Below are 26,898 nucleotides of genomic sequence, written 5' to 3' on the forward strand. Positions count from 1 at the left end.
AAAAAACGCTCCGTTTCCGTACGTAAGGGAGCAGAACTGGATCTGAAACTGGTTCTGGTGGGAGAACTGGACTGACCTGGTTTCCACGGTGACCTTCTAACCTTCCAAACCGACGCACACAGACGACCGATGTCTTTATTCGTTTCCAAAAGACTTGGTGGTGATTCATGTTTTCATTGATAATCTGATGGATTATTACCAGTATGAATAACTAAGGTGCCTCCTACTGGTCTGGAGATGACCTTCCACCATTCCCAGACTGGTGCTACTGGTTTTCCTCCCTCAGAGTCTCTTTTCTGGTTTTAATTTAAATTTAAATATTGTTTTTACACGTCTTCATGAGTTTTATTGATCATTGAAGTTCAGCATCACAAGTAAAGATTTCCTCTTTCCCAGTTTATAAACCAGCAGGAACTGGGAACTTTCCATCCTGGTCTCAGTGGAAACCAGAGAAACTCCTCAGTGTTTCTTCTATCTCTCTTTTTATCTATCTCTCCTTCTCTCTCTCTCTTTTCTTTATCTCTCTTTTTTCTCTCTGTCTCTTTCTCCTTCTCCTTCTCTTTCCCTCTGTTTCTCTCTTTTCTTTATCTCTCTCTCCTCTCTCCCTCTGGTCGCGCGCACGAGCCGCAGGGGTGCACGCAGAGCGCGCTCTGGCTACGTTTCCAGCTGGTCTCGTGAACCGGACCGTTAGTTTCTCCTCCTCGGTCGGTAGTTCGGTTCTCTCTCCGGCGGCTCGGTTCTTCTCCTCCCCGCTCAGGGCAGCAGTTTTCCGGCTTGGACCCAGCCTGTCGTCCCGGTCCCGGACCCTTCTGCGACCCAAGTCCTCCACCTGGGTTCGGTTCTTCCCGAATCCGACTCCGTCTCCTCCTTTACGGTGTTTTTGTTCTGGTTCCCTTCTTCCTGGACCAGAATGGGCTGGATAGTCCCGGTTCTGGTGTCGGTCCTCTGTGCGCAGTTTGCGGCTGGAGTCCCGGACGGAGCGGACGTTCAAGGTAACAGAACCGAACCGGTCCGCGATGTTTCCCAGTAAACTGGTTTCAGTGGGAAGTTTAATGTTTTCTGCTTTTAGTTTCAGTAGAAATAAAATAAAAACACAATAAAGTTCAACAGCTTGAAACATGATGGAAAATATGAAGCAAGAAAACATCTGGAGCAGGATTTAATCAGTCAACTGGTAGCCAGCAACGGACTGGTTTAACTGGTTACATACTGGTAACGTGACTAGTTCAACTGGTTACATACTGGTAACGTGACTAGTTCAACTGGTTACATACTGGTAAACTGACTGGTTCAACTGGTTACATACCAGTAACTGATCCCTTGCCAGTAACATGACTGGTTTATCTGGCTAAATACCAGTAACATGACTGGTTTAACTGGTCCCATGCCAGTAACATAACTGGTTTAACTGATCCCTTGCCAGTAACATGACTGGTTTATCTGGCTAAATACCAGTAACATGACTGGTTTAACTGGTCCCATGCCAGTAACATAACTGGTTTAACTGATCACATACCGGTAACATGACTGGTTTATCTGGCTAAATACCAGTAACATGACTGGTTTAACTGGTTACATACTGGTAAACTGACTGGTTTAACTGGTTACATACTGGTAACGTGACTAGTTTAACTGGTTACATGCTGGTAAACTGACTGGTTTAACTGGTTACATACTGGTAACGTGACTAGTTTAACTGGTTACATGCTGGTAAACTGACTGGTTTAATTGGCCAAATACCAGTAACAGGATCAGTTTAATTAGTCACATACCGGTAACATGAGCGGTTGAACTGGGAACAGACCTGTAACAGACATGATTCTCTACTGGAAACCAGTGCATGGACTCAGGAAGCTTCCAGAAACCAGTGTGAACCCAGTTCATGCAGGTTAAAGCTCCATCATATGTGAAGAGGATCCAGAAACACGCCGTCTTCTCTGGACCAAAGCTCATTTAAAATGTTCTGAGTGGAAACCTGGATGAAGATGTGGAATAGTTTGTGGACAGCATGGACGGCGTGTCCTGCAGACTAAAGAGGAGAGGGAGCATCCAGCTTGTTATCAGCCTGCATCTCTGATGGGATGGGGTTGCATTAGTACCGATGGCGTGGGCAGCTTCCACATCTGGGAAGCTCCATCAATGCTGAAACATCTGCTCCCATCCAGACAACGTCTCTTTCAGGGAAGACCTTGCAGGTTTCTGGATTTCATCAGGAGGTTTTCCTGCATCAGCAGCTGGAAAAAGTAAAAGGAGGAAACGTGGATCGTTCGTTCTGCTTTTATTTGTTCCTAAGGGTCTCTGGTGACAGATTCTGGGCTGGAAGAGGGAACGTCCGCTGCAGTTCTGGACAGTTCTGGACCTCTGACGGCCTCCTGAGACAGAATAAATAGAAAACCAGAACCGTCTGCTGAAGGAAAAAGCCGCAGATGGAGGCAGAGCGGTTGTCAGTCTGCAGGACGAGTCACAGAACAGTCTGAATCCTCCCCGACCTGCTGGAAATATCCTGACTTTATGACCCGATATTCATTCTTTCCATCCATGTAGCTGGTTTTGGAAGGGTCTGAAGTCGACATAAGAACTCGGAATCTCTGACCACGGTTCTGGTGGCCTGGATCCAGGTCCTGAGGTGGTCTGGATCTGGGTCCTGTGACGGTCTGGATCCGGGTCCTGTGATGGTCTGGATCCGGGTTCTGTGATGGTCTGGATCCGGGTCCTGAGGTGGTCTATAATCCGGATGATGATCAGGGTTCTACCTAATCTGCAGAAGGGGTCCTCCAGGCCTGATGAAGAACACCGTTGTGGTGAGTGAGGAAGAGGAGGGTAGTGGACCGGACCGCCTGCAGTTCTGACCGGAAACGACCCGCCCTACCGGACGCCTGCCGATGCTTTTGCAGGAAGGAACGAGCTGAACGTCTCAGGTTTTACCTGAGTGTGAGAACCTGCTGGTGTTGGGAGGAGGATCGGGAACGTTTTCCCACGTTTTAACTTCGATCCGGATGTGTCTGAACGGAGAAGAGGAAGCTGCTCATGTGAACATATCGGAATGCAAGTCTCGTTTCCGAGGAGAGATTCAGACTGTTCATGTTTCTTCCAACTCTGCTTCACGACGCAGCTTCCATGTCCACCGACCATCACACCTCCACCGCTGTGCTTCACAGTTGGATCAGACCAACAGAGCAGAGCGTCCTCACCACAGACCGTATAGAAAGAGGGACGGAGCCTCCGGCGGGATGAAAGTGAAGCCGATGCAGAAGTACGTTTTATGTTTTACACAAACATAAAACATAAAACGCCTCCCTGGTGAGGTGTTCCAGGCACGTCCCTCTGGGAGGAGACCCCGGGGAAGACCCAGGACACGCTGGAGGGATTACATCTCTCGGCTGGCCTGGGAACGCCTCGGGATCCCCCTGCAGAGTTGGCAAATGTGGCTGGGGAGAGGGAAGTCTGGGCTTCCCTGCTTAGGCTGCAACACAGAGCAAATCCCCATAGACTCCCATGTTAAAAAGACCAACTTCACAGCAGAAATAAACACGTTTACAGCCTGGTTTAGGTTTATAGATCAGGTGTACCTTCATGACAACTGTGGGGGGAGTGAAGTATTTTCTTACTCACCCGTTTAAAAGTAATTTAATCTTGAAGTTCGGCATATTTAGGGGCGTGTCCTTTTGATTGACAGGTACCCGATGTCCCACTTCTAGTAAGAAGAACGTAGAACAACCGCGGTTTTTAGCCGGTTAACAACATGACTTAGCTTTAGCCTACTTATCTCCGTTAGCTCCTGTTATCTCCAGATTAGCTCGGTTAGCTCTTAGCTACAGAAAGCTCGGAGTTCGCTTGATGTCAATCATCCGCCATGACGCTTACAGCCCCCCTCTCAGCTCCACCTCTTTGCCCATATTTGTATTTTCCGGGCGAGACGACGCGCATACCCCTGCCAAGATGGTGATGGTAGGAACCGCCCACCGAGCTTCAATTCAGCTCTTCAGAAACCTACGGGTGACGTCACGGAGGCTCCGCCATCTTTTATATACAGTCTGTGGTCCCCACACATCTGGCGTCTTCTTCATTTTAAGCTTTTTTCTTTGGATTTGTCGCGTCCCACAGTTTTCTGCAAATCCTCAGACCAGAGTTTTCGGTTCTCTGAGACGTTTTTAATACAAACTTTGTTTTTGTTTCTGATCCATAACAGTGAAAATGTCCGTTATTGATGCTGAAGCTGCTGAATGTTAAAGTTTGACTTCAGTAAAACAGTTTATTGATAGAAAAAAAGCACAAAGTTTCCCTGATCAGAGCAGGTTCACATCTGTAAACTGTGTTTAAAGCCTTCTTCTCCACCAGGTTTCTGTGTTTTCACACATCTGAGACCATAAGTGGACTTAATCAGGTCCAGGTTGCGTGAGCTGGCCTCAGGACCTCCAGGCCGTGATCCCTGTCCGTCATTCCCGGCTTATGTTTCAGAAAATGTCCCGGAAAATTAGTTCCCAAAAAAAAAGGGAGGGGGGTCTTGTTAAATCTGCAGCTGTGGGTTTTTCCTCCAGATGTTCTGAAGATAAAATCTCTGGCTGGCCGATCAGTTAAGATCTGAAGGAGGGTTTTCCCACAATCTGGCAACCCAACAGTGCTGCTGCTGTGGTGCATTCAGGTGCTGCAGTAACTTCCAGCTGCATTAGAACTCAGATGGGGAAAGATGAATGAAAGGTTTGCTTCCTCCTCTTCAGTGATCGACGTGCTGAGTCTTCAGGACTCCAAGCAGACCGTGGCGGCGGTGGAGAAGCTGTCGGGCGGACTGAGCGCGCTCAGTGACGTCTATGTGGTGTCGACGTTCCGGCTGCCGGTGAAGCTGGGAGGAGTTCTGCTGGGTCTCTACAGCAAGCAGGACAACAGAAAGTACCTGGAGGTCGCCGTCATGGGGAAGATCAATAAAGGTTAGTGACACTGACTTGTTTCAGGCGTCAGTCCCACCCGACACTCGTCCGCCATCTGTCTGTTTCCATGGAAACATGGAGGTTTGACAAGGTTGTGAGATGTTGGGGCTGACAGGATGAGTGATTGATCAGCTGATTTTCTGTCTCTACGGAGGATTCATCTGGGATTGATCAGGTTTGATCAGGATACAACATCAGTCGATTGATTAACGACTAGATGTTTGATGATGTCAAAAAATTCTGCATCCATCTGTTCGTCCATCAGTTCGTCTGTCCATCCATCCATCCATATCTATTCAGTCTTTTATCCATCAATCCATGATCGAGTTTCCATGGCAACAGGTTCAGGATTAGACCCAGACAACTCACCAGTGACTATCTAGCTGCTTGATGGTTTCCAAGGCGCCACCAGCCCAGAAGGGATGTATAATCCTGGTTCTGACCCAGAGTCTCGTCGGAACCACCTGCAGAACGTCCAATGGAGGCAGGAGACATCGTCTCTCTGAACCACCTCAGCTGACTACCAAGAAGACGGTTTTAATGCATGGTGGCGCCAAAAAGCAGCTTTTTGGCGCCACCGTGCACATTGGGAGTTAAGGGGTTTATAAAAAACCAGCTTGGAGTTTTAAGGGTTAAAGAAGTGTGTTGCCGTGACGATACAGTGGCTGCTTAACAGGTTGAACTGGCCAGTTAGGGAGTGTTTAAGTTTCCAGTCAGTGTGATGTTCAGCTTGCAGACTTTTATGGTTCTCTGCATCATTTCACAAATGTTTCCACAAAGTCCATCCAGGCAGGTTCCAGATCTGTGGAAAGTCTGAGATCTGAGGCCGCGGTAATGGAGATGGAGGCAGCGCCGCGGCAACGGATGCGGTGAGCTCACTCAGCTCATAAAATCCCCTGAGATGATGTTAATGACGCCGTGTGTGGCTGCCTGACACACACACCAGTTCTGGTCCAGTTCTAGGCTGCTGAAGCGGTCTCTGCTGGGCTTCAGAAACCTGTTCTGACTTTATTATCCTGATAATGACAGACTGCTGAGCCTGCAGCTGTCCTGACAACATGATGACTATAATCCCCCACTTTCATAAACTGCAGTGTTTTGGCTTGACGTGGCCCCTGACTCCTGGACGGGTGACAGAGTTCAGCCTTCATCGTCTCCTCCTCATCCTCCTTCGCATTGTTGACGGTTTAAATGGTGGCGAGATCACAATGCCACTTTATTATCCATTAACTCAAGTTATCAAACAAATTTATCTCCATCTTTTATTTATGTGGAGCCATAAATAAATCCAACACGTAAGAAACATAATGAATCTTCAGTAAAACGGGTTCGCAGAAGTCTGGAAACCAGCTCCTCTAACCGGGCTGAACAGAGCTGCTGTCAGGTTTGTAGTATTAATATTTTATTTTGGCTGTTTCCATATGCAGAAAGTCTCGTCCAGGTCTCGTCTCTTCTCATATCCATAAAAACTAAAATGTTTCTGAATGCTGCCGTCAGACCTGGCGTGTGAAGCTCATGCTCAGTACCAGTAGTGCTCGGCTAGCTGCTCGGCTAGCTGCTAGCTTCCTGCTGTCTCGGTTTGTTTCCCTAAAGTGCCCGGTTTTTATGTTCCTGCATCACTTTACAGCTGAGTTTCTGTCATTTTATTGTGATGAAAAATGATGATTTTGAACATTTAGAAAGTGTAATTTAATCATGTTGCATCGAGATAAATCCATTCATGTAGCAAATTGGCTCGAACCTTAGTAACAACTCATGTGCCTGATCCAGTTCTTTACCCAGATTTCAGGCTCTCAAACTATTTATTTACACTTTTACCTGGATATTCTGACAGTTTCTGCTAAATGTGAGACATGATCTTACAAACACGTTGATGTTAACACACACTGCTGCATCGCAACATCAGCACTTCATTCATACTGAACTAAAGAGAAGCGGGCTGAGTCCAGATCCCTGTGGAACGCCTCTGAACATCTCAAAGTGCTTTTAACCTTAAACTTGTTGGCAATGAAACAAACAAACTACAGTATTTGTTTACGTTTCTCGTCATTTCCACTTCTTTTATACATTTATTCATTATATGAACCGCTTAGTCCAATTAAGGGTCGCGGAGAGCCTCTCCCTGCAGCGGCGAGAGGCGAGAAACGCTCTGCACAGGTCGCTAGTCCATCCCAGCATTTCCACCTCTTATTGCTACTATCTACCTGCTATCCTCACTGCAGCACCTCCACCTCAGCTGCATCCCAAACGTCTTCTTGGCTTTATTCCAGCCATAGAGGATCATTATTTTCCTGCTTTTCTCATCACTTGTTGATCTTTGGCTGCTCCTGATTGGACGTTACCGTCAGTTTAAGCTCTCTGATTGGTGGAAAGTCTGACAGGAAGTGTCTTCATCATCATGTCCAGGTGAAAATAGAGGTCTCTTGGGAATAGGATGGGATAAAAATGTCTGGAAAACCTCCGTAAATCTCCTGAAGGGTCAGATATCCATCTCAGGAACCGTTCCTGAGACACTGATGGTGGAGGTAGACCTCAGGGAGATCTGGTGCCTTTTTTAAGGGGCCAAGCTCCCCTGATCCCTACAGGGTGGAGCGGACCCTTTGTTAGAAAGGGTGGCTATGAGTCCAGGTCCAGATCTACACCATGGACCACCTTCTGAGTCCAGGTCCAGATCTACACCATGGACCACTTCGAGTCCTAGTCCAGATCTACACCATGGACCACTTCGAGTCCTAGTCCAGATCTACACCATGGACCACTTCGAGTCCTAGTCCAGATCTACACCATGGACCACCTCCTGAGTACAGGTCCAGATCTACACCGTGGACCACCTCCTGAGTCCGGGTCCAGATCTACACCGTGGACCACCTCTTGAGTCCGGATCCAGATCTACACCGTGGACCACCTCTTGAGTCCGGATCCAGATCTACACCGTGGACCACCTCCTGAGTCCAGCTGTCGAATGAAAACACCTCCATAAAAACCTTGTATTGTCCTGCTGGGAGAAGGAATGTTCTGGATGTTTAATCTGTCTTCAGCAGGTTTCTACGTTTCTTCGGGACTCTGAAGGTGTTAACGGACGTCTCTAACTACGCGTCTTCTCCTCAATTCTCCTTTCTCTTTCTGTTGTTTTATTGGTCGTGTTCCTCCATCGTTCTGCAGCCAACTCTCCGCTGTTTATTCCTCTGAACCTCTCCGTTAGTTAGTCCCATGTTGTCATCCTGAGCGCTTCTCGCCTCCTACGGCAGCCCGTCAGGCCCCAACCTCTTTAGCTTTGAGTTATATGTCGATATTTGTATTTCTCTGCTAAAAGACGGATGAAGTCATGCATCCTCTCTTCCTCTTCTTCCTCGTCTTCATCAGTCCTGGTCCGTTATGTCAAAGCCGACGGGAAGATCCACACCGTCAACCTGCAGAACGCCAACCTGGCCGACGGACGGACTCACTCCATCATCGTCAGGCTCGGCGGCCTTCAGCGGAACAATATGCTCATGGAGCTGTACGCCGACTGCCGATTGGCCGATTCCAGCGAGGGCCTCCCGCCATTGGTTCCTCTGCCCAGAGAGGCGGAGATGGTGGAGATCAGACATGGACAGAAGTCCTACGCCCGACTCCAGGTTAAAGAGAACACGTTAATGTGATCAAGGTTTTCATCCTGTGGAAAGTGGATTATATGTTCTGGAAGGTCAAGGAGGTCGTTTTATCCTCATATCTGCCCACCAGAAGTTCCAGGCTGGTCTGAAAATTTCATCAAGTTAAACATCACATTTTCTGCTTTTATTTATAAAAAATAAAATAAATAAATACCTGAGATTAAATATTTGCTGCTTTTATTGACAGCCTGATCTGGAAGCTTAAAGAAACATAAATGAGTCAATATATCAAATAATTTAAAAATGCACATAAATTAAATAAATACATAAATATATCATATAAAATAAATATAGATAAATATAGATATTAACAATTTAAAATGTATATAGTATGTAGATTTTTTACATAAAAATTTGATTAATTTAGAAGTGTATTTACTAAATGATTATATGTAAAAAAAAAAACTAAAAAAAATTTATAGATAAATTAAGTAAATAAAAAGGAAACTAAAAAAATTTGTATATAATAGAAAATAATGCATTTAATAGAAAATACTACATAACATTATCATAAAAACATAAATAAAAACCTTATTACTAAATATTTAAAATGTTTAGATAAAATAAAATAAATAAGTAAGAAAAATAAAGCATAAAATAAAACATATTGAATTAAAATATTTATTTTATGTAAAGTTTTAAAATAAAGTTTTACCTTTGTAATATTTTTTAAATGTAAACATCTTGATAATCCACAACAGATATCTACGAAAATACAGGGAGCATGAGGAGCTATCATTATTTACAGTTCATTGTGCTGTCATGTTGCTGGTCCAGCTCACTGGAGACCAGATCTGGATGTGGAACCTGGTCTACGATGAGATGAACCCTTTTTGTTTTTTCAGGGCTCGGTGGAGTCCCTCCGTCTGGCTCTAGGGGGCACTGTTGCTAAAGCAGGAGCTCTGACTGATTGTCCCTTCCAAGGAGACTCATCAGCCTACAACTCAGGTGATTTTACCTAAATCTTATCACTGATGATGTCATACTGGACATAAACAACATGTCATCTATTGTTTCCAGTGAGTGGCGAGGTGAACTCCATCCTGGGTGAGAGCTGATTGGTTCAAACTTCTGTGATGTGTAAAATCACCGTTCGCCTGCATTCTGATCATGTTTGTTTGATGTCCTCTGGTCAGGTGATCACACCAAAGCTCTAATCAGTCAGCTGATCATCTTCAACCAGATCCTGGGAGAGCTGCGGCAGGACATCCGAGAACAGGTGAGACCCGATGTCTGGGGACAGGTGGGACAGGAAGGACATTCTGTCTCAGGTGAAGCAGGGTAGGCAGAGTAGACAACAGTCAGGACATCAGAGGAATGACGTCACTAAGTAAACGTTTATCTAAAGAGCCAATTTCAAGACAAAAATCACAAAGTGATTCACAATAGAAGATAAAAACAATTAAAACTCAGTAAAATCAACAATAAAAAGATGCATTTTAGCTGCTTTTTAAGAGATGACTGAGTCTGCAGACCTCAGACTGAAAGAAAGGGAACGGAAAGAAGTCACAAAGGTTCTGTCACCTTCCGGTGGCTTAACAGCCACAAGACTTTGATCCACACCATTCACAACCAGTAGACCTTAATTTACAACCAGTAGAACTGGATTCACAACCAGTAGAACTGGATTTACAACCAGTAGACCTTGATTCACAACCAGTTGTCGTGGAATTTATCCGATGAGAAATGAATCTATAAATCAACTGTTTTCTGTTCAATTTATTGGGCATGTACAGATGTTGCGGGCGAGTGGTCTCGAGAGCTCTCCCCTGCTCAGAGTGCTACCGTGTTCTTTAAGCATACACAAACAACCCTTGCCTGGCAGCACTAGTCAAAACAACTGCTAGCTTGGAGATAACAACAGTCAAAGCTGAAACAGGCCTTGAACAGAACACTTAGTTTTATGCATGAATCTACCAAAGCAAGCTTACTGAACTACTCTAACTATGCAGAATATATATCTTAATATAACTTAATAAATGAGTAACATATTAAAACTACACTATACGCATAATTCCACCACACCAGTAGAACTGGATTCACAACCAGTAGACCTTGATTTACAACCAGTAGACCTTGATTTACAACCAGTAGAACTGGATTTACAACCAGTCGACCTTAATTTACAACCAGTAGAACTGGATTCACAACCAGTAGAACTGGATTTACAACCAGTAGACCTTGATTTACAACCAGTAGACCTTGATTTACAACCAGTAGAACTGGATTCACAACCAGTAGACCTTAATTTACAACCAGTAGAACTGGATTCACAACCAGTAGACCTTGATTTACAACCAGTAGACCTTGATTTACAACCAGTAGACCTTGATTTACAACCAGTAGACCTTAATTTACAACCAGTAGACCTTGACGCAAAACCAGTAGACCTTGATTCACAACCAGTAGACCTTGACGCAAAACCAGTAGACCTTGATTCACAACCAGTAGACTTTGATTTACAACCAGTAGACCTTGATCACTCTATGTTAAGAGCCTGCTGGGAATGTTGGCATGTAGAAGAAGCTTCAGGAGCTTCAGGAGCTTCAGGTGCTTCAAGTGCGTGGTCGTGTAGGGCAGTGTTTCTTATTCTGGTCCTGGTGTTTATGACAGACGGGTGTTAATGTTGTTGTCTTCAGGTAAAGGAGATGGCTCTGATCAGAAACAGCATCCTGGAGTGTCAGGTCTGTGGTAAGTCTGCCGGTCTGGTTTATGTCCTGTCAGTCCCTTCGTGTTAAAATCTTGAGGACCAGGTTGAAGCTGGGCTCTGTGTACAGGTTTCCATGAGCCTCGTTCCCGCTGCTCTCCAAACCCCTGCTACAAAGGTGTGTCCTGCATGGAGAGTCTGCAGTACCCAGGATACACCTGTGGACCCTGTCCGCCCGGAACCACTGGAAATGGGACGCACTGCAGGGACATTGACGAGGTGACGTCTCTGCACTGAACACGCAACCAACTGCATGTCGTACGTGTATATAACACCCTCCTCCTCTTCCTCAGTGCGAGCTGCAGCCTTGTTTCTCTCCTGAAGCCTGTGTGAACACCATTGGGGGCTTCAGCTGTAAGCCATGTCCTCCAGGCCTGTGGGGGGCGCCACTGGCTGGAACCGGATTGGACTACGCAAAGATGCACAGACAGGTCAGAAACAAACACAATCTTCATTTATAAATTAGATAGATTAGAAAGTTCAGGTAAAATCCTCCTCTACGCTGATGATACTCTCATTTATATACAGACTGCAGATCCTCACAGCATGATTACATCTGGTTCTAAATGATCAATATGATCAATTATCAGTCGGTTTCCAGTCATTACATCGAGCACAAAATACATGACAATCTGATATCCGTAAAATTACAGCATAATAATAATGAATAATGAAAATTACTCTTTTTTTAATTTAATTTAATTTTATTCTGTTTTTTATTTAACTTTTACATCTTCTATATGATCATAGATTTATAAAACAGCTATCTGGAAGAAAAAACATCCAGCATTTCACATGATGACCAGAGTAACTTTTCTTGATCTGTAAGTTATTTATAATATACATACGTGCACATTTCCACATGTAATAATCCTGACCACCTGAACTGACTCAACTCATCCTACAAGCTGAAGTCACATCTATGAAGTCAAGGAGAAAAATAGATGAAACAAGTTCTGCTAAATCTATGCTTATATGAATCTGCTTTTAACCCAAACACTTATTTCATTAAATAAATTTATTTAATTTTAGACTCATTTGAGATTTTCCTTGTATTACTGTCATGTATTTTAGTTCGTAAAGCATGAATTTAACCTCTGACTTTTCCTGTAAACATTCATTCATTTTCTGAACCGCTTAATCCAATTCAGGGTCGCGGGGAAGCTGGAGCCTATCCCAGCTGGCTTTGGGCGACAGGCTCACACTCATTCCTAGGGGCAATTTAGAGTAACCAATTAACCTAACATGCATGTCTTTGGATGGAAGCCGGAGTACCCAGAGAGAACCCACGCATACACGGGGAGAACATGCAAACTCCACACAGAAAGGCCACAGACTGAACCCTTCCCCAGCCAAGGATTGAACCAGTGACCCTCTTGCTGTGGGGCCACAGTGCTAACCACCGTGCAGCCTTCCTGTAAATAGTCGGCTGTAAACGAGTTTTAAGAGGACTGATGCTTTAAATGAACCGATCAAACTGATAGTATTTTGTAGCTTTTATTGTTAATTTTCACTTACAGATCCATTAAATCAAAGTTTTGTGACCCAACTGAGGCAAAATGATGATGTTATGTCGTCATGGCGACGACTGATTTGACAAAGAGGAGCTGTTTGTGGACAGACTGTGGAGAAAAAGCTGGAAAACATCTTGTTTTTGTATAAATCTTATTAAATTTGGCTTCAGGGTTTTGGTTTGATTCCGTAAATCGCGTCCAGACATCTGATCAGTCAAACGTCTGATGAGCATCTATTGCTCGGTCGCACTGAGACATGCAGTCATTCTGCTGGGAAGGACAGAAACTTTCTGTTTTTAAAGAACAAAACACAAACAGCTTGAAAATATTCTGTTTACTTTCCTCCTCAGAGTCACTGCGAGTTTCAGAGCCTCAGTGTGGTCTCATAAATGTGCGTGAAGCATTTCCTTCTCACAAACCCGCCCTTCTGGGAAGTTTCTGGGATCTTGAAGTTCTTTCCTGCGTCTGCTTTTTTCCAGGAATGTCTGGACATCGACGAGTGTGTTGACCTACCTGATGCCTGCGTTTCCAACTCCGTCTGCATCAACACGGTGGTGAGTTCACCTCCCAGTCAGCTGATGGTTTGCTGATCTTTGAACATCTGGGCTCACAGCCCCCTCTGGTGGACACCATGAGGTAACGCAGCTAATCCAGTGTCTTCTGTCCCTCTCAGGGTTCGTACAAATGTGGAGGCTGTAGACCAGGTTTCCTTGGCAACCAGACAGCAGGCTGCTTCCCCAGAAAGTCATGTGCTTCACTGACCTTTAACCCCTGCGACACCAACGCCCACTGTGCCATGGAGAGGAACGGAGAAGTCTCGTGCAGGGTGAGGTCATGTGACCGTCCACACAGAAGATCTGGATGTCTCTCAGGAGCTGGTCCAGGCTGGAATATGTCTCCATGTCACTTTATGAGTTTCAAAGAAGTAAATGAGACAAAATCCCAGCCTGGATCTAAACTTGACCTTATTAAAATGTAATATTGCAGCTTTTCCTGCTGCTCTGTTGTAATGAAGATACTAAAAAAAAACATGACTATTTTTTAATTATGGCATTTAATTCCTTTGATCTAATTTAATCTTTTTTTCTTTTTTCTTTTTATTTTATTTAATATCATTTATGGTAATTTTATTTTTATATGATTTTGTTTTACTATTTAATCTAATTTAGTTTTATTTAACGTTTTATTTCATTTTTATTATTTTAATTTTTCTGAATTATTTCTGATTAGTTTTATGTTATTTTATTTTCCTGGTGTTAGAATAAATCAAATCAGTGGTGTTGGTGTGATGGTGTAACTCTGTGTGTGTGTGTGTGTGTGTGTGTGTGTGTGTGTGTGTGTGTGTGTGTGTGTGTGTGTGTGTGTGTGTGTGTGTGTGTGTGTTTGCAGTGCAACGTGGGCTGGGCCGGAAACGGGAACACGTGTGGACCAGACACGGACATCGACGGTTATCCGGATCGCTCTCTGCCCTGCATGGACAACGACAAACACTGCAAACAGGTCAGGACATGGAAACGTCTCCGACTGAGGAAACACGAGGACATATACGTCCCTGTTTGACCTGCTGTCTTTGTCCACCAGGACAACTGCATGTACACTCCAAACTCCGGTCAGGAGGACGCCGACAACGACGGGATTGGAGACCAGTGCGACGAGGACGCTGACGGAGACAGCATTAAAAACGTGGAGGTCAGAGAGAGACAGCGTGTTCACAACATGTGATGATGATGTCATGTGACTGTGTGATCACATGACATGTCCTTTGTCCCTCAGGACAACTGCCGTCTGGTTCCCAACAAAGACCAGCAGAACTCAGACAGCGACTCGTTCGGTGACGCATGTGATAACTGTCCCACCGTCCCCAACAGCGACCAGAAAGACACGGACAACAACGGACAGGGAGACGCCTGCGACCAGGACATCGATGGAGACGGTAAGAGGCCAGGGTTGTGGTGAAAAATCCTTCACCAGACGTGTTTTACTGCGTTACGAGAAGGAAAAGTATTTTTTTACGGTTCAATGTCCAGTGGTTCTACTGCCATCATTACAGCCCCCTACAGGCAGAGAGCAGGACTACAGGCCTGTACCTGATGCTGTCTCATCAAAATTCCTTTTAAAAGCCCTCCTCTGTGTGTGTGTGTGTGTGTGGGTGTGTGTGTGTGTTTTCAGGGATTCCCAACGTCCTGGATAACTGTCCCAAGGTGCCGAACCCAATGCAGACGGACCGGGACAGGGACGGAGTCGGAGACGCCTGCGACAGCTGTCCAGAACTCAGCAACCCGATGCAGGTGGGAAGCAGAACGCGACACGTTTACAGACGTGTTCCACTCAGGACATGTTTGTTTCCTCTGGTGTCAGAAATATATGGACACTTTTTAAAGAATTTTCCAGGTTTTAATCAAAGCCAAGTTTACCTGCCATGAGGTAAATTATAGATACATAGATTCTGGATCAATATGTTTTCTGATTCTGAGTGAATTATTTTATAAAAAAGGAGATTTAATGTTTTTTTAATCAGGATTTAACAGGATGGCTGAAGGTCTAGCTGGGTGTTTACACACGTTTCTGTCTTTCAGACGGACATTGACAATGACCTGGTGGGAGACGTGTGTGACACCAACCAGGACACGTATGTTCAACACACACACACACACACAAAATAAAGTTTTTGATCAACTGTCAGTAGCTGCATTTCAACGACCTCTGGAGCTACGCTAAGCCTAAATATTGTAAAACAATCTGCTAATGAAAACACCTACATGTAGAAATGAGGACATGTCCATGTAGAAGTGTAAATGAAACACAGTTTGTCATTTAAACGTCAGCAGATGTGATGACGGGGATCATGTGACCAGGTCAATTCAGGTAAAGATGGCGGGGTGTGTACAGACGGAGGAGGAGACGGAAAGAAAATAAAACCTTCATACTTGACAGCAAATAACAGAGAAATCAAATCAAATCAAAGATACTTTATTCATCCCCGAGGGGAAATTCAAGCCAGCTCGTCCATACAGACATGTAACATTAATGACAAAAGAAGAAAACAGAACCAAGCTTAAGCTCAGGCCACGCAGCCAGTTTTACCAGCGCCGCCTTATAACAGGTAAGAACAGAGATACATTAGGATCATGGGGGGGGGGGGTGGTCGGTCATGTAACAGCCCGGTCATGTAACTCCGGGCTGCACCACAAGATGACGCAGTCCGAAGATACAGGGAAAAAAACCTCATGCACTTAAGCACATACTCAAACAATACACACAAAGTCCAGGGAGGCGGTGAGTCATGTGGGAGGGGACTGGGGGTGGATGAGGAGGGGGACAGAGCGTCTATGAACATCTCTTCTTCCGTTCTCGGGGGGGTTGCACCGGCCAAAGGCCGCTGGGAAGCCGAATTCAGATATGATTGTTGTTTGGATTCCAGGCGAGGAAAACAATTTGCCCTCGACCTTGAGTCCATAGCCGGTCTCAGGCAGGCAACTCCAAACAGCCGAATGGAAGGGTCAGTTTCCACCGACTTCTTCTCCATGTTGTTATTGATTCTGCGGACCAGCTCTGGGACCGACGCAAGATGACCAGTATGAACCAGACTATCCTGCTTACGGTCGAGTCCGATCAACGCAAGAGTCTGTGCACTGCTAACTCGGCACATACCGTTACAGAATTCTGGCAGTCTGCCAGTTGTTGCCAGGATCTCACAGGTCTTGAGGTAGATCAGAACTCCACCAGCGCCAATCAGCAGAATCCCGATCACCAATAATCCAAAGATGTAAACATCCTCCACGTTCTCAGAGGACAGAACCGCCAGACACATCGGTCTCCACCTGGTCCATGAGTCCTGAACGTATCCAGCTGGAAGCGTCCCCTCAGGACATGCGGGCTCCCCTCTGCCCGATCTTCGGGTTGAGAAAATTTGATCAATTGCGTTGAGAGACCAGCCGATCAGATCCATGATGTAAATTTGAGTAAAGAGTAAAGAGATGTAAAAAGAGGCTCCGAGTCAGACGGGACAAAGTCGCAGGCCAGAGTGGGAGGGAGGCAAGGAAACAGGAGCAAAGGGAAAAAGCATCCGCCTTCGCTGCGAGCAGGAGTGGAATGCTGAATACCTGGACACCTGGATACATGGAAACCTGGAAACATGGTTACCTAGAAGCGCGGATACATGGAAACCTGGTTACCTAGGTAACAGTATACCAGGATACCTAGATACCTAGATATCTGGATACCCGGTTACCTGAAAACCTGGAAAGCTGGTTCCCTGGGTACCTGGATACCTGGTTACCTGGCAACATGAAATCCTGTATATCTGGAAACCTGGTTACCTGGTTACCTGGATACCTGGTAACATAAAAAGCTGGATACCAGGATACCTTGTCTAATTTGTAATTCGGCTTCTGCACGGAACGTTTAATGAAAACCTGCCAATCACATATGTACTTGGTTGAAATTTTAGAATTTTAGAAAAAAAATTTAAAAAAGAAAAATGGCTTTTATTTTGTGCCAGAAGATGTCATGTAAATGTAGCCGTTGCTTCCGGCAGATTCCTAAAGGAAAATCATCCAGATTATGGATTCATCTGAATTCCTTTAGTCAAACGTGTTTCTTTATATCTTTGATGTTTTTTTTTATGAAGCTATGAAACAGCAACGTTTCTCCATCTTGTCCGGTCCTGGTGAGTCAGTGTGAATTGTAGCCTCAGTTAGCTGTTAGCTGACTGGTGTGGCACCTGGTGTGGTCTTCTGCTGCATTCTGGTCCAGACAAACTGCTGGATATTTTCTCTTTATGTCCTAACATACAAAACTTTTCTTAGAAAATGTGAAAAACCATATAAAATGTCTGATTTGAACCCCTGCAGGGACGGAGACGGCCACCAGGACAGCAGAGACAACTGTCCCGACATCCCCAACAGCTCCCAGCTGGACTCTGACAACGACGGCCTCGGAGACGACTGCGACCACGACGACGACAACGACGGCGTCTTGGATGACTACGACAACTGCCGGCTCATCGTCAACCCCAACCAGAAAGATTCTGACGGTAAGGACCATGACTCAGCAGAACTGAGAGGAATTCAGTCCTCAGTCTGCGTTCTTATTCGGTGGGATTGTCTGTCCGGGTCATCTCTGTCTGTCCTCAGCGAATGGCGTCGGAGACGTCTGCGAGAACGACTTCGACAACGACGCCGTGATGGATTTGGTAGACGTGTGTCCAGAGAGCGCCGAGGTCACTCTGACGGACTTCAGAGCCTATCAGACGGTAATCCTGGACCCGGAGGGTGACGCCCAGATCGACCCCAACTGGGTGGTCCTAAATCAGGTGACCGTTCACATGAGGCTTATTCAAGGTGTTTTATTTTATCCTTCAGTCTGTTTATTTAACTGGGACAGAAAACGTTCAACATTAAAACTGAGTCAGTTTTTTTTTCGTTTTGGTTTCTTGGTTTTTATGTAAAAATGATCGTAGAAGCTCAACTTATTTATTTACAACCAACACTCAAACCTGCGTCAGTTGTCAGACTCTGAGGCAAAAATATGTCAAATAATGTATCACTAGATATAACAAGGAGTACCACATGGCTCTATGCTAGGACCATTACTTTTTACATTGTATGCAAATGATGTGCCTTTGGTCTGGGAAGACGATACAATACAGTGGTTTATATACAGGCTAAGCAAGTAGCTGCCAAGCTATCAGTTGCCATGGAGAATATTGTTAAATGGCTGAAAGGATCATGTCTTAATGCTCATTGATGCTGGACCAAGAAGACACACATGCAGACGGACAGTTTCATCTGTCTCCTGCATCAGTTACACCTGTAAGTCAGCCTGTTTCCGAGCTTGGACATCCGTCACTTGACGCAGAAATCTCAGTAATACCACCGGAAACAGCACTGGCAGGGTTGAGTTGTACTCAGAACCTTAAAAAGGCACAAACCAGAGAGGAAGAGGAACAGCAGGAAGAAGACGAAGCACAAACCACCAAAGCAGCTGAACGAGTTTGAGGATTTTTTTCATCTTCTGGTGTTTTTGGACAGTTTATAGCGGTGCGTTACTGCTAGCAGCTGACCACAAAACAGGAAAATGACGCAGCCCGGCAGTGATTAATTGTGTGATATGTTAAATGTTTCATCCTCTAAATGTTTGGCTGGAAAACTTCATAAATGAGGAGGATAAAGTGGTTTTCGGTGGTTCAACGCAGTCAGGAAGCAGCTTCATGCTCTCGCGGCGATGTCCGTCAGGTCTTTAATACGGCGTGTTTACCTACTCTGATGTTTACGCGATAATGTGTCACGAAACAAAAGAGCTAATTTCACAGATTTATCTGCATTAAAAGTTAAATTTTTTATTAAACATTTATTAAATAAATATAGGATTTGTTCTCGCGACCCTTCCACTCAATCAGGGATCCCCTATCCTGGTCCTGGAGGACCGGTGTCCTGCAGGTTTTCCGTATGTCCCTGCTGCAACGCACCTGATTCAAATTAAAGTGCACTCAGCAGACATGTACAGAGCTTGTCTGAGTCAGGTGTGTTGCAGCAGGAACACTTGGAAAACCTGCAGGACACCGATCCTCGAGGACCTGGGTTGGGGATCCCTGCTCTAGGTGACCCGGTTCTACAGTTAAACATAGGTCAACGGAGGTTTGTTGTTGTGTGGAATCTGAACCAAACTACGGTTCCTTCACAACTCTTAACGGGCTGTAATCCTGCAGCATTTTGTTTTCTTGCTCCAACGCACCTGTTTGAAACTAGCAAGTCATTGTGAAGGAGCTGTTGTATCTGGTTGATTTGAATGAGCCGTGTTGGAGCAGGGAAATAACGCCCCTGCCCACAACTTAAACAAGTTTCATTGGAAAACCCTGCAGTGTGCTGCACGTGGCAGATGGAACAAAGCGATACTTCCCATCTAAAAGATGAAACAGCTTCTTCTCTGCTCACTGCAGGGTATGGAGATCGTCCAGACCATGAACAGCGATCCAGGATTAGCCGTGGGTACGTGTTAGACCTGAACGAAGCCGTCCTCTGGTCCCATCTGTCCGTTGACCGTCTCCTCCTCCGTCTGCCTGCAGGCTACACGGCGTTTAACGGCGTCGACTTTGAGGGAACGTTCCATGTCAACACGGTGACGGACGACGACTACGCCGGCTTCATCTTCGGCTACCAGGACTCGTCCAGCTTCTACGTGGTGATGTGGAAGCAGACGGAGCAGGCCTACTGGCAGTCCGTCCCCTTCAGAGCCATGGCGCAGCCCGCCCTGCAGCTCAAGGTATCCAATCGGTTCCAAGCCGTTTACCTGCACTGCAGTACCTGAAGCCACCACCAGAGGGAGCTCAGCTTCTCCTCTGTTCTAAAGCGTGTCCTTCTGATTCTCTGTGAACTCATCTGAAATAATCCAGCTTTGTTCTGCGGTTGCCCTGCAGGCCGTGAAGTCCCGGACCGGACCAGGTGAGTTTCTGCGGAACGCTCTTTGGCACACCGGAGACACACCAGGAGAGGTGACCCTGCTCTGGAAGGACCCCCGAAACATCGGCTGGAAGGACAGAACATCGTACCGCTGGCAGCTGAGCCACCGGCCACAGGTGGGATACATCAGGTGAGACCACCAAGTAGACCTGCAGTCTCGTTTAATCAGCATCCTGTAGCACTACAGATGCTGGTCCATAGACGGCGTGTTTCTGGATCCTGTTCACATATGATGGAGCTTTAACCTGCATGTGTAGATTTCAGCCTGAACTGTGTTCACATTGGTTTCTGGAATGGACCAAAGTCCATGCACTGGTTTCCAGTAGAGAATCATGTCTGCTGTTAATGCAGGAGGTAACCAATCATCCAGCCTTGTTCCCAGCATACAGAGATTTCTTCTAATTGTCTCGTCTCGTCTCGTCTCGTCTTCATGCCGCTTATCCGGGGTCGGGTCGCGGGGGCAGTAGCCTAAGCAGGGAAGCCCAGACTTCCCTCTCCCCAGCCACATTTGCCAACTCTGCGGGGGGATCCCAAGGCGTTCCCAGGCCAGCCGAGAGATATAATCCCTCCAGCGTGTCCTGGGTCTTCCCCGGGGTCTCCTCCCAGAGGGACGTGCCTGGAACACCTCACCAGGGAGGTCCAGGAGGCATCCTGACCAGATACCTGAGCCACCTCAACTGGTTCCTCTCGATGCGGAGGAGCAGCGGCTCTACTCTGATCTCCTCCCGGATGACCGAGCTCCTCACCCTATCTCTAAGGGAGAGCCCGGCCACCCTGCGGAGGAAACTCATTTCAGCCGCCTATATACCATAGGTGAGGGTAGGAACAGGTGAACAAGACACCGAGATATTTAAACTCCTCCTCAGCTCCTTCTTCACCACGACAGACCGGCGCAGAGCACGCATTACTGCAGACGCCGCACCGATCCGTCTGTCGATCTCACGCTCCATCCTTCCCTCACTCGTGAACAAGACCCCGAGATATTTAAACTCCTCCACTTGAGGCAGGACCTCACTCCCGACCCGGAGAGGGCAATCCACCCTATTCCGGCTGAGGACCATGGTCTCAGATTTGGAGGTGCTGATTCTCATCCCAGCCGCTTCACACTCGGCCGTGAATCGCTCAATTGAGAGCTGGGGATCACGACCAGATGAAGCCAACAGGACCACATCATCTGCAAAAAGCAGGGACCCAATCCTGAGGCCACCAAGTCGGATCCCCTCAACGCCTCGGCTGCACCTAGAAATTCTGTCCATATAAGTTATGAACAGAATCGGTGATAAAGGGCAGCCTGGGCGGAGTCCAACCCTCACCGGAAACGAATCCGACTTACTACCGGCAATGCGGACCAAGCTCTGACACCTGTCGTACAGGGACCGGACAGCCCTTACAAGGGGGTCCGGTACCCCATACTCCCGGAGTACCCCCCACAGGAGCCCCCGGGGGACACGGTCGGACGCCTTCTCCAGGTCCACAAAGCACATGTAGACTGGTTGGGCAAACTCCCATGCCCCCTCCAGGACCCCAGAGAGGGTATAGAGCTGGTCCACTGTTCCGAGACCAGGACGAAAACCACACTGCTCCTCCTCAATCCGGGATTCGACTATCCGGCGGACCCTCCTCTCCAGGACCCCTGAATAGACCTTACCAGGGAGGCTGAGGAGTGTGATTCCCCTGTAATTGGAACACACCCTCTGGTCCCCCTTCTTAAAAAGGGGGACCACCACCCCAGTCTGCCAGTCCAGCCCCAGAGATAGGAGAGTCCACCCCTGAGTCCCCCAGTTCTGCTTCCTCATCGGAAGACGTGTTGGTAGGATTGTGGAGGTCTTCAAAGTATTCCTTCCACCGACCCACAACGTCCCGAGTTGAGGTCAGCAGGTCCCCATCTCCACTGTATACAGTGTTGATGGAGCACTGCTTCCCCCTCCTGAGCCGCCGGATGATGGACCAGAATCTCCTCAAAGCCGTCCGGAAGGCAAAAACTCGGGCATGGGAGGAGTTCGGCGAGGCCATGGAGAAAGACTTCTAATTGTCTGATGATGATATTATAGGTCAGGGCTACCCAGTTAGATATTCAGGTGGGCCAGATTTTCAAATGACAAAAATGATCAGAGCCTGTAAATTTAGTAAGGGAAAATAAATCAGCAAAAATAAATAAAAAAGACACATTTACATTTTGAAAAATAAGTAGTTTATTAATTTTTCTATTTTAAATTCAGTCCCACATGATGAGGGCAAATGCACAAAACAAAATAATGAAAATTCCAGTGGGAGTTTATATTTCTCCTAACTTTTAACATAAAAAGATCACTAAACTTCTCGACGTGGTGCCTCCTCACATTGTAATCTTTACACACCGACACACACTCTGCATATCAAAGAGGTCCAAGTTTTCTGAGCTTTTTACAGTGTTACAGTGTTGAATCCTCATCAGACATGTGAACGACAGTTTTTTTGAGTTTGAGTTTGAGTTCCAGCACTCTCTCCGTTTGGTTTCCATGGCGACAAAAAACGCGTGGTTTTAGAGAGTTTTTTCTACTTGGAAATCCTTGTGACGTCCCGGGGGATAAGGTTCGGTGATTGGTTACCTTCTACTGGTTAACAAGGGCATGTACAAATACATCAGGTGGGTGGAAAACGTGGGATAAAGTTATTTCCAACGATGGCTGGTGAGTTTACCAAAGAGAGACATCCTGCTGCATTCGTTGCTGTGGGTTGCTGTTTTCCACTTCGTTTTCAGGCTTCAGATTCATAGAGATTCCTTCAGATTCTCTATCTGTTGATATTAAACCCGGCAGACGGTGGAGTAAACTATGACCTGAAGTGGTCTGCGGATTATCCCAACGTTTTCTGGTGATTTTCTACACGTCGTAACGTGTTGTATTCCTGCCTACAGATACTTCAGCTCTCCGTCCTGCAGATGTCTCCTACACTCGTCCGTCCTCAGCGTATTTTCCTCTTTTTTTCTTCCTTTTCTTTTTCCTGCATTCTTTTCCCTCTGAAACTTCTTTGTGGCTCCGGGGCCCCCCAGTACTCTATTGTAATGGTCTCCATGACAACCAAAGCCCTGGCAAGAATCTGCCTCGGTGGCCGTTGATATGCAGATGAGACGGAGCGACGCTGGAAAAGTTTCTCCCCTGAAAGCAGGGACCGCAGCGAGGATTCCCGGTTCAATTCCCTCGTTCCCATTGGGAATTCTCTCCCGTCCGGATCGGTTTGCAGGCCTGAACCGATCCCGACAGGATGATGTCGGCCCACAAACTAGACTAATCCCAGAAACGTTCCCGAGTCTGGACCTGTATTCTTCCCTCTCAGCTGCTGCTGATGTTTGGGACCATCTGGAAGTTTCCTGGAAGTTTTCTGCGTTTCGTTTCCATAATATTTCGACATTTTCTGTAGTTCCAGCCAAAGAATATGCAGAAGACTCATTTCAGCTGCTCATAACATAAATATAAGACATTTGGACGTCACTGAGGAGGTCCAGAAACGCGTACACCGGTTTACACTGAGCTCTGCTGTCACCCACCAGACCGATCACGGCATGAAAACCTGCAACGTTTCTTTCTGAACTCTGCAGGTGTATCAGGTGACCTCGCCGTTGGGGGGAGGGGCGGGGGGTTATGGAAAACACCACTGAAAAAGGCGAAACACAGTTTGTCAGGTAAACATGGGTATTTATTCAGCGGCGACTCTTAGAAGTTTTTCTTTTCTCATTTTTATTTATTTTTACTGACAAGGTGCTTTTATTGTGAAAATCTGAGGAGGCTTTCCACAGCTTGGACTTACTGCGAGGAAAGTTCTGGCCTTCCTGCGCAGCCAGACAGATGTTTCTGCTGAAACCAGGATGATTTCTGCACCATGCAGCATCCTCCCGTCACATGACTCAACATCTGGCGCTTCGGTCTGATCTTACACAGTTTATAACGATCTTAACTTCAAGTTCACCGCGTCGTCTTTTCTTTTTTACTGTACAACGAAAGGACATCGACCACATCAGAGCCCATGAAGCGGGTCAGGTTGTCCCAACGGGTTCTGCTGGGTAAAACTGGACCAGCGCAGGTTTTCTGAACACCTGCCTAAGTTTTACCTCCCAGGAATCATCTGCATCACTTCCTTCTTCTTCTTCAGGCTTTATTGTGGTTGGCAGACGTTACTTCCTGTTTGGTCGCTGGATAGTTCGCCTGCAAGCGGAACCGAACCCCCGGCTTCCAGGTGGACCAGGGTCCGCTTCTTTGTTGCAGTTGGTGTTCACACTGCGCCAACCGGGTCGTTCTGTCTCTGGAAGCGGTCAGGTTAAAGCAGCAGCAGTGTTGTCGTGTCCTAAGACAGAGCCGTCATGTGACTCCGCCATGACGTCACGTGACTCCGCCATGACGTCACGTCGCGTTTCCCAACTTTTATTCCAGTTTTATGTCTTTCTGACTCTGGGTCAGATCCAGGTTTTTCCATGTTTTGTGTCGTGAGACCTGCCAAGCGGTGTGTGTTCACCGGTGTGTGTTAAACACAGCTGCCTGTTTCAGGGTGAAGCTGTTTGAGGGGATGGACATGGTGGCGGACTCCGACGTCGTCATAGACACCACGATGAGAGGAGGCCGGCTCGGCGTCTTCTGCTTTTCCCAGGAAAACATCATCTGGTCCAACCTGCGCTACAGATGTAACGGTATGATCTGCCGCCGTCGTTCGACTCTTCTGCTGTTTTTACTCAGAAATTAATGTGAAGTTTGCCTCCATTCCAGACACGGTTCCCGAGGACTTCAAGTCTCATCGCCAACAGGTTCTGATGCACATTCAGGTCTGAGAGCCGCAGACGGCGCCTCCGCGTCTGGGAACCATGTAACTGAACGCGAGTCGCACCGCGACCCGGAAGCACCCGCGAAACCACAACCCAGTAACACCCACACACCCCCGACCCGGAACGCCCACACACCCCCGGCCCGGAACGCCAGCACACCCCCGGCCCAGAACGCCCACACACCCCCGACCCGGAACGCCCACACACCCCTGACCCTGAAAAGCCCACACACCCCCAACCTGGAACACCTGCACACCCCCAACCCAGAGCGCCCGCACACCCCCAACCCAGAACGCCCTCACAGCCCCAACCCAGAAGGCCCTCACACCCCCAACCCAGAGCGCCCGCACACCCCCAAACCCGGAAATGCCCACACATCCCCGACCCGGAACGCCCACAAACCCCTGACCCGGAACGCCGACACCCACACACCCCCGACCTGGAACACCCGCACACCCCTGACCCGGAAAAGCCCACACACCCCCGACCTGGAACACCCGCACACCCCCGACATGAAAAAACCCTGAAAAAAACACCTCCGACCCTGAAAACCTCAGACGGTTTAAAACCAGCTCAGAAAGACCAATAAAACCAGATCGTCCCAGCAGCTTACCGGTTTCTTTCATATTTATTTTATTTCGTATCTACAGAAGGTAAATATTCTTTTACTGTAAAAGCTCCGCTGTTGCCATAGCAACCAGAATCTAAGACCCAAAGATGCAGAGGTGTGGCGAAGTTCTGTCGACCATCTTTATTCTGTAGAAACACAAACAGCTGATCGATCATGTGACTTCAATGTTCAAAAAGGCAGAAACAGCTGCTTCCATCCTTCATCATCATCATCATCGCGCTGATCTTCCTGCAGGATGAGTCGGATCAGGTCTTTCTCACCTGAACGACGTCAGACTGGAAGAGCTGGAGCTCACTGAGCTTTATGCAGGTTTTAATGATGGCAATCCTCGTCGAAGTTTAAACCTTCATCGGCCTCGCTGAGCTCCAGATCCGTCCAGAGGGTCCTGGCTGCAGCCCGGAGAATGGGGCGGGGTTGGACGTCCAACCCTAACACACGCCCATTTGACATACAACCACGCCTGTTTTACATACAACCACACCCACTGGACGTTCAACTCCGCCCAATAACCAGCCACACCCCTTTCTCCAGGCGACAGCCGGGGGTTATTGGATTCTACTGGTTTTCTGCTGACTCAGCACTTTTTTTTTAGTCGTTTAGATCGAGTTTCTTCAGACAAACGCGACTTCCTGTCCAGAACTCTGCTGTCGGATGAAAACTTATACCCCCCGGGATTTCTGGATCCAGTTTGCTTGAAGGAACAAATAATCATCAATGTTAAAGTCGCAGACGTCATGTTTATGCTCCGATCTTTCAAAACTGTACATAACTTTGTTTGAATAAAACTTTTCCTACAACGATGGCTTCCTGTTTCATGATTCTTCCAGCAGAAACTCTCAGACATACTCGTCAGATAGAGAAGTTCCCGCTGGGCTAATGAAGAGTGCCATGTCCACTGCTAAGCCCCGCCCCCAATAATTACTATTGCTACGTCTGGCAAGCTTTCTCCTCCGCTATTTTCCCCCTGAAGAACTCATGGATATCTCAGTGATTTGGGTTAAAAATATTCCAAAGAAAATCATTTCATATAACTTGTGTTATACTTGTGTAGTACTTCTTGTGGAGTACTTTTGTACTAGCCTGACTAGATGCTGCTGAAAAATACATTCACAACTTCATCTGCGGAGCCACGTTGATTAAGAAGACAGTAAAACCGACGTGAACGCTCACATGATGAGCACATGAGGGCGAGTCAGCATCTAGTTTTAAGCTAACT

At 46.8% G+C, this 26,898-nt stretch overlaps 1 protein-coding gene across 2 annotated transcripts; it reads left to right on the forward strand.

The window, feature by feature from the left end:
* The first annotated feature begins 730 nt into the window (after nucleotides 1-730).
* thbs3a (thrombospondin 3a) lies at nucleotides 731-26,468 on the forward strand. Of its 2 annotated transcripts, XM_079240478.1 has the most exons (23): nucleotides 731-992; nucleotides 4,719-4,925; nucleotides 8,289-8,542; nucleotides 9,424-9,526; nucleotides 9,599-9,625; nucleotides 9,715-9,797; nucleotides 11,218-11,269; nucleotides 11,356-11,504; nucleotides 11,579-11,716; nucleotides 13,279-13,353; nucleotides 13,473-13,625; nucleotides 14,189-14,299; nucleotides 14,381-14,488; nucleotides 14,573-14,732; nucleotides 14,969-15,087; nucleotides 15,376-15,428; nucleotides 17,653-17,834; nucleotides 17,935-18,113; nucleotides 19,740-19,788; nucleotides 19,866-20,062; nucleotides 20,217-20,389; nucleotides 24,780-24,919; nucleotides 24,996-26,468. In XM_079240478.1, the coding sequence occupies exons 1-23, from the start codon at nucleotides 911-913 to the stop codon at nucleotides 25,055-25,057; spliced, it is 2,856 nt and encodes a 951-aa protein (XP_079096604.1). In that variant the 5' UTR covers nucleotides 731-910; the 3' UTR covers nucleotides 25,058-26,468. The 2 variants fall into 2 exon arrangements, with proteins under 2 accessions (XP_079096604.1, XP_079096605.1); XM_079240479.1 differs by lacking the exon at nucleotides 9,599-9,625.
* Nucleotides 26,469-26,898: the final 430 nt, after the last annotated feature.

Source organism: Telmatherina bonti (genome assembly GCF_933228915.1).
Source record: "Telmatherina bonti genome assembly, chromosome: 5".
NCBI lineage: Eukaryota > Metazoa > Chordata > Actinopteri > Atheriniformes > Telmatherinidae > Telmatherina > Telmatherina bonti.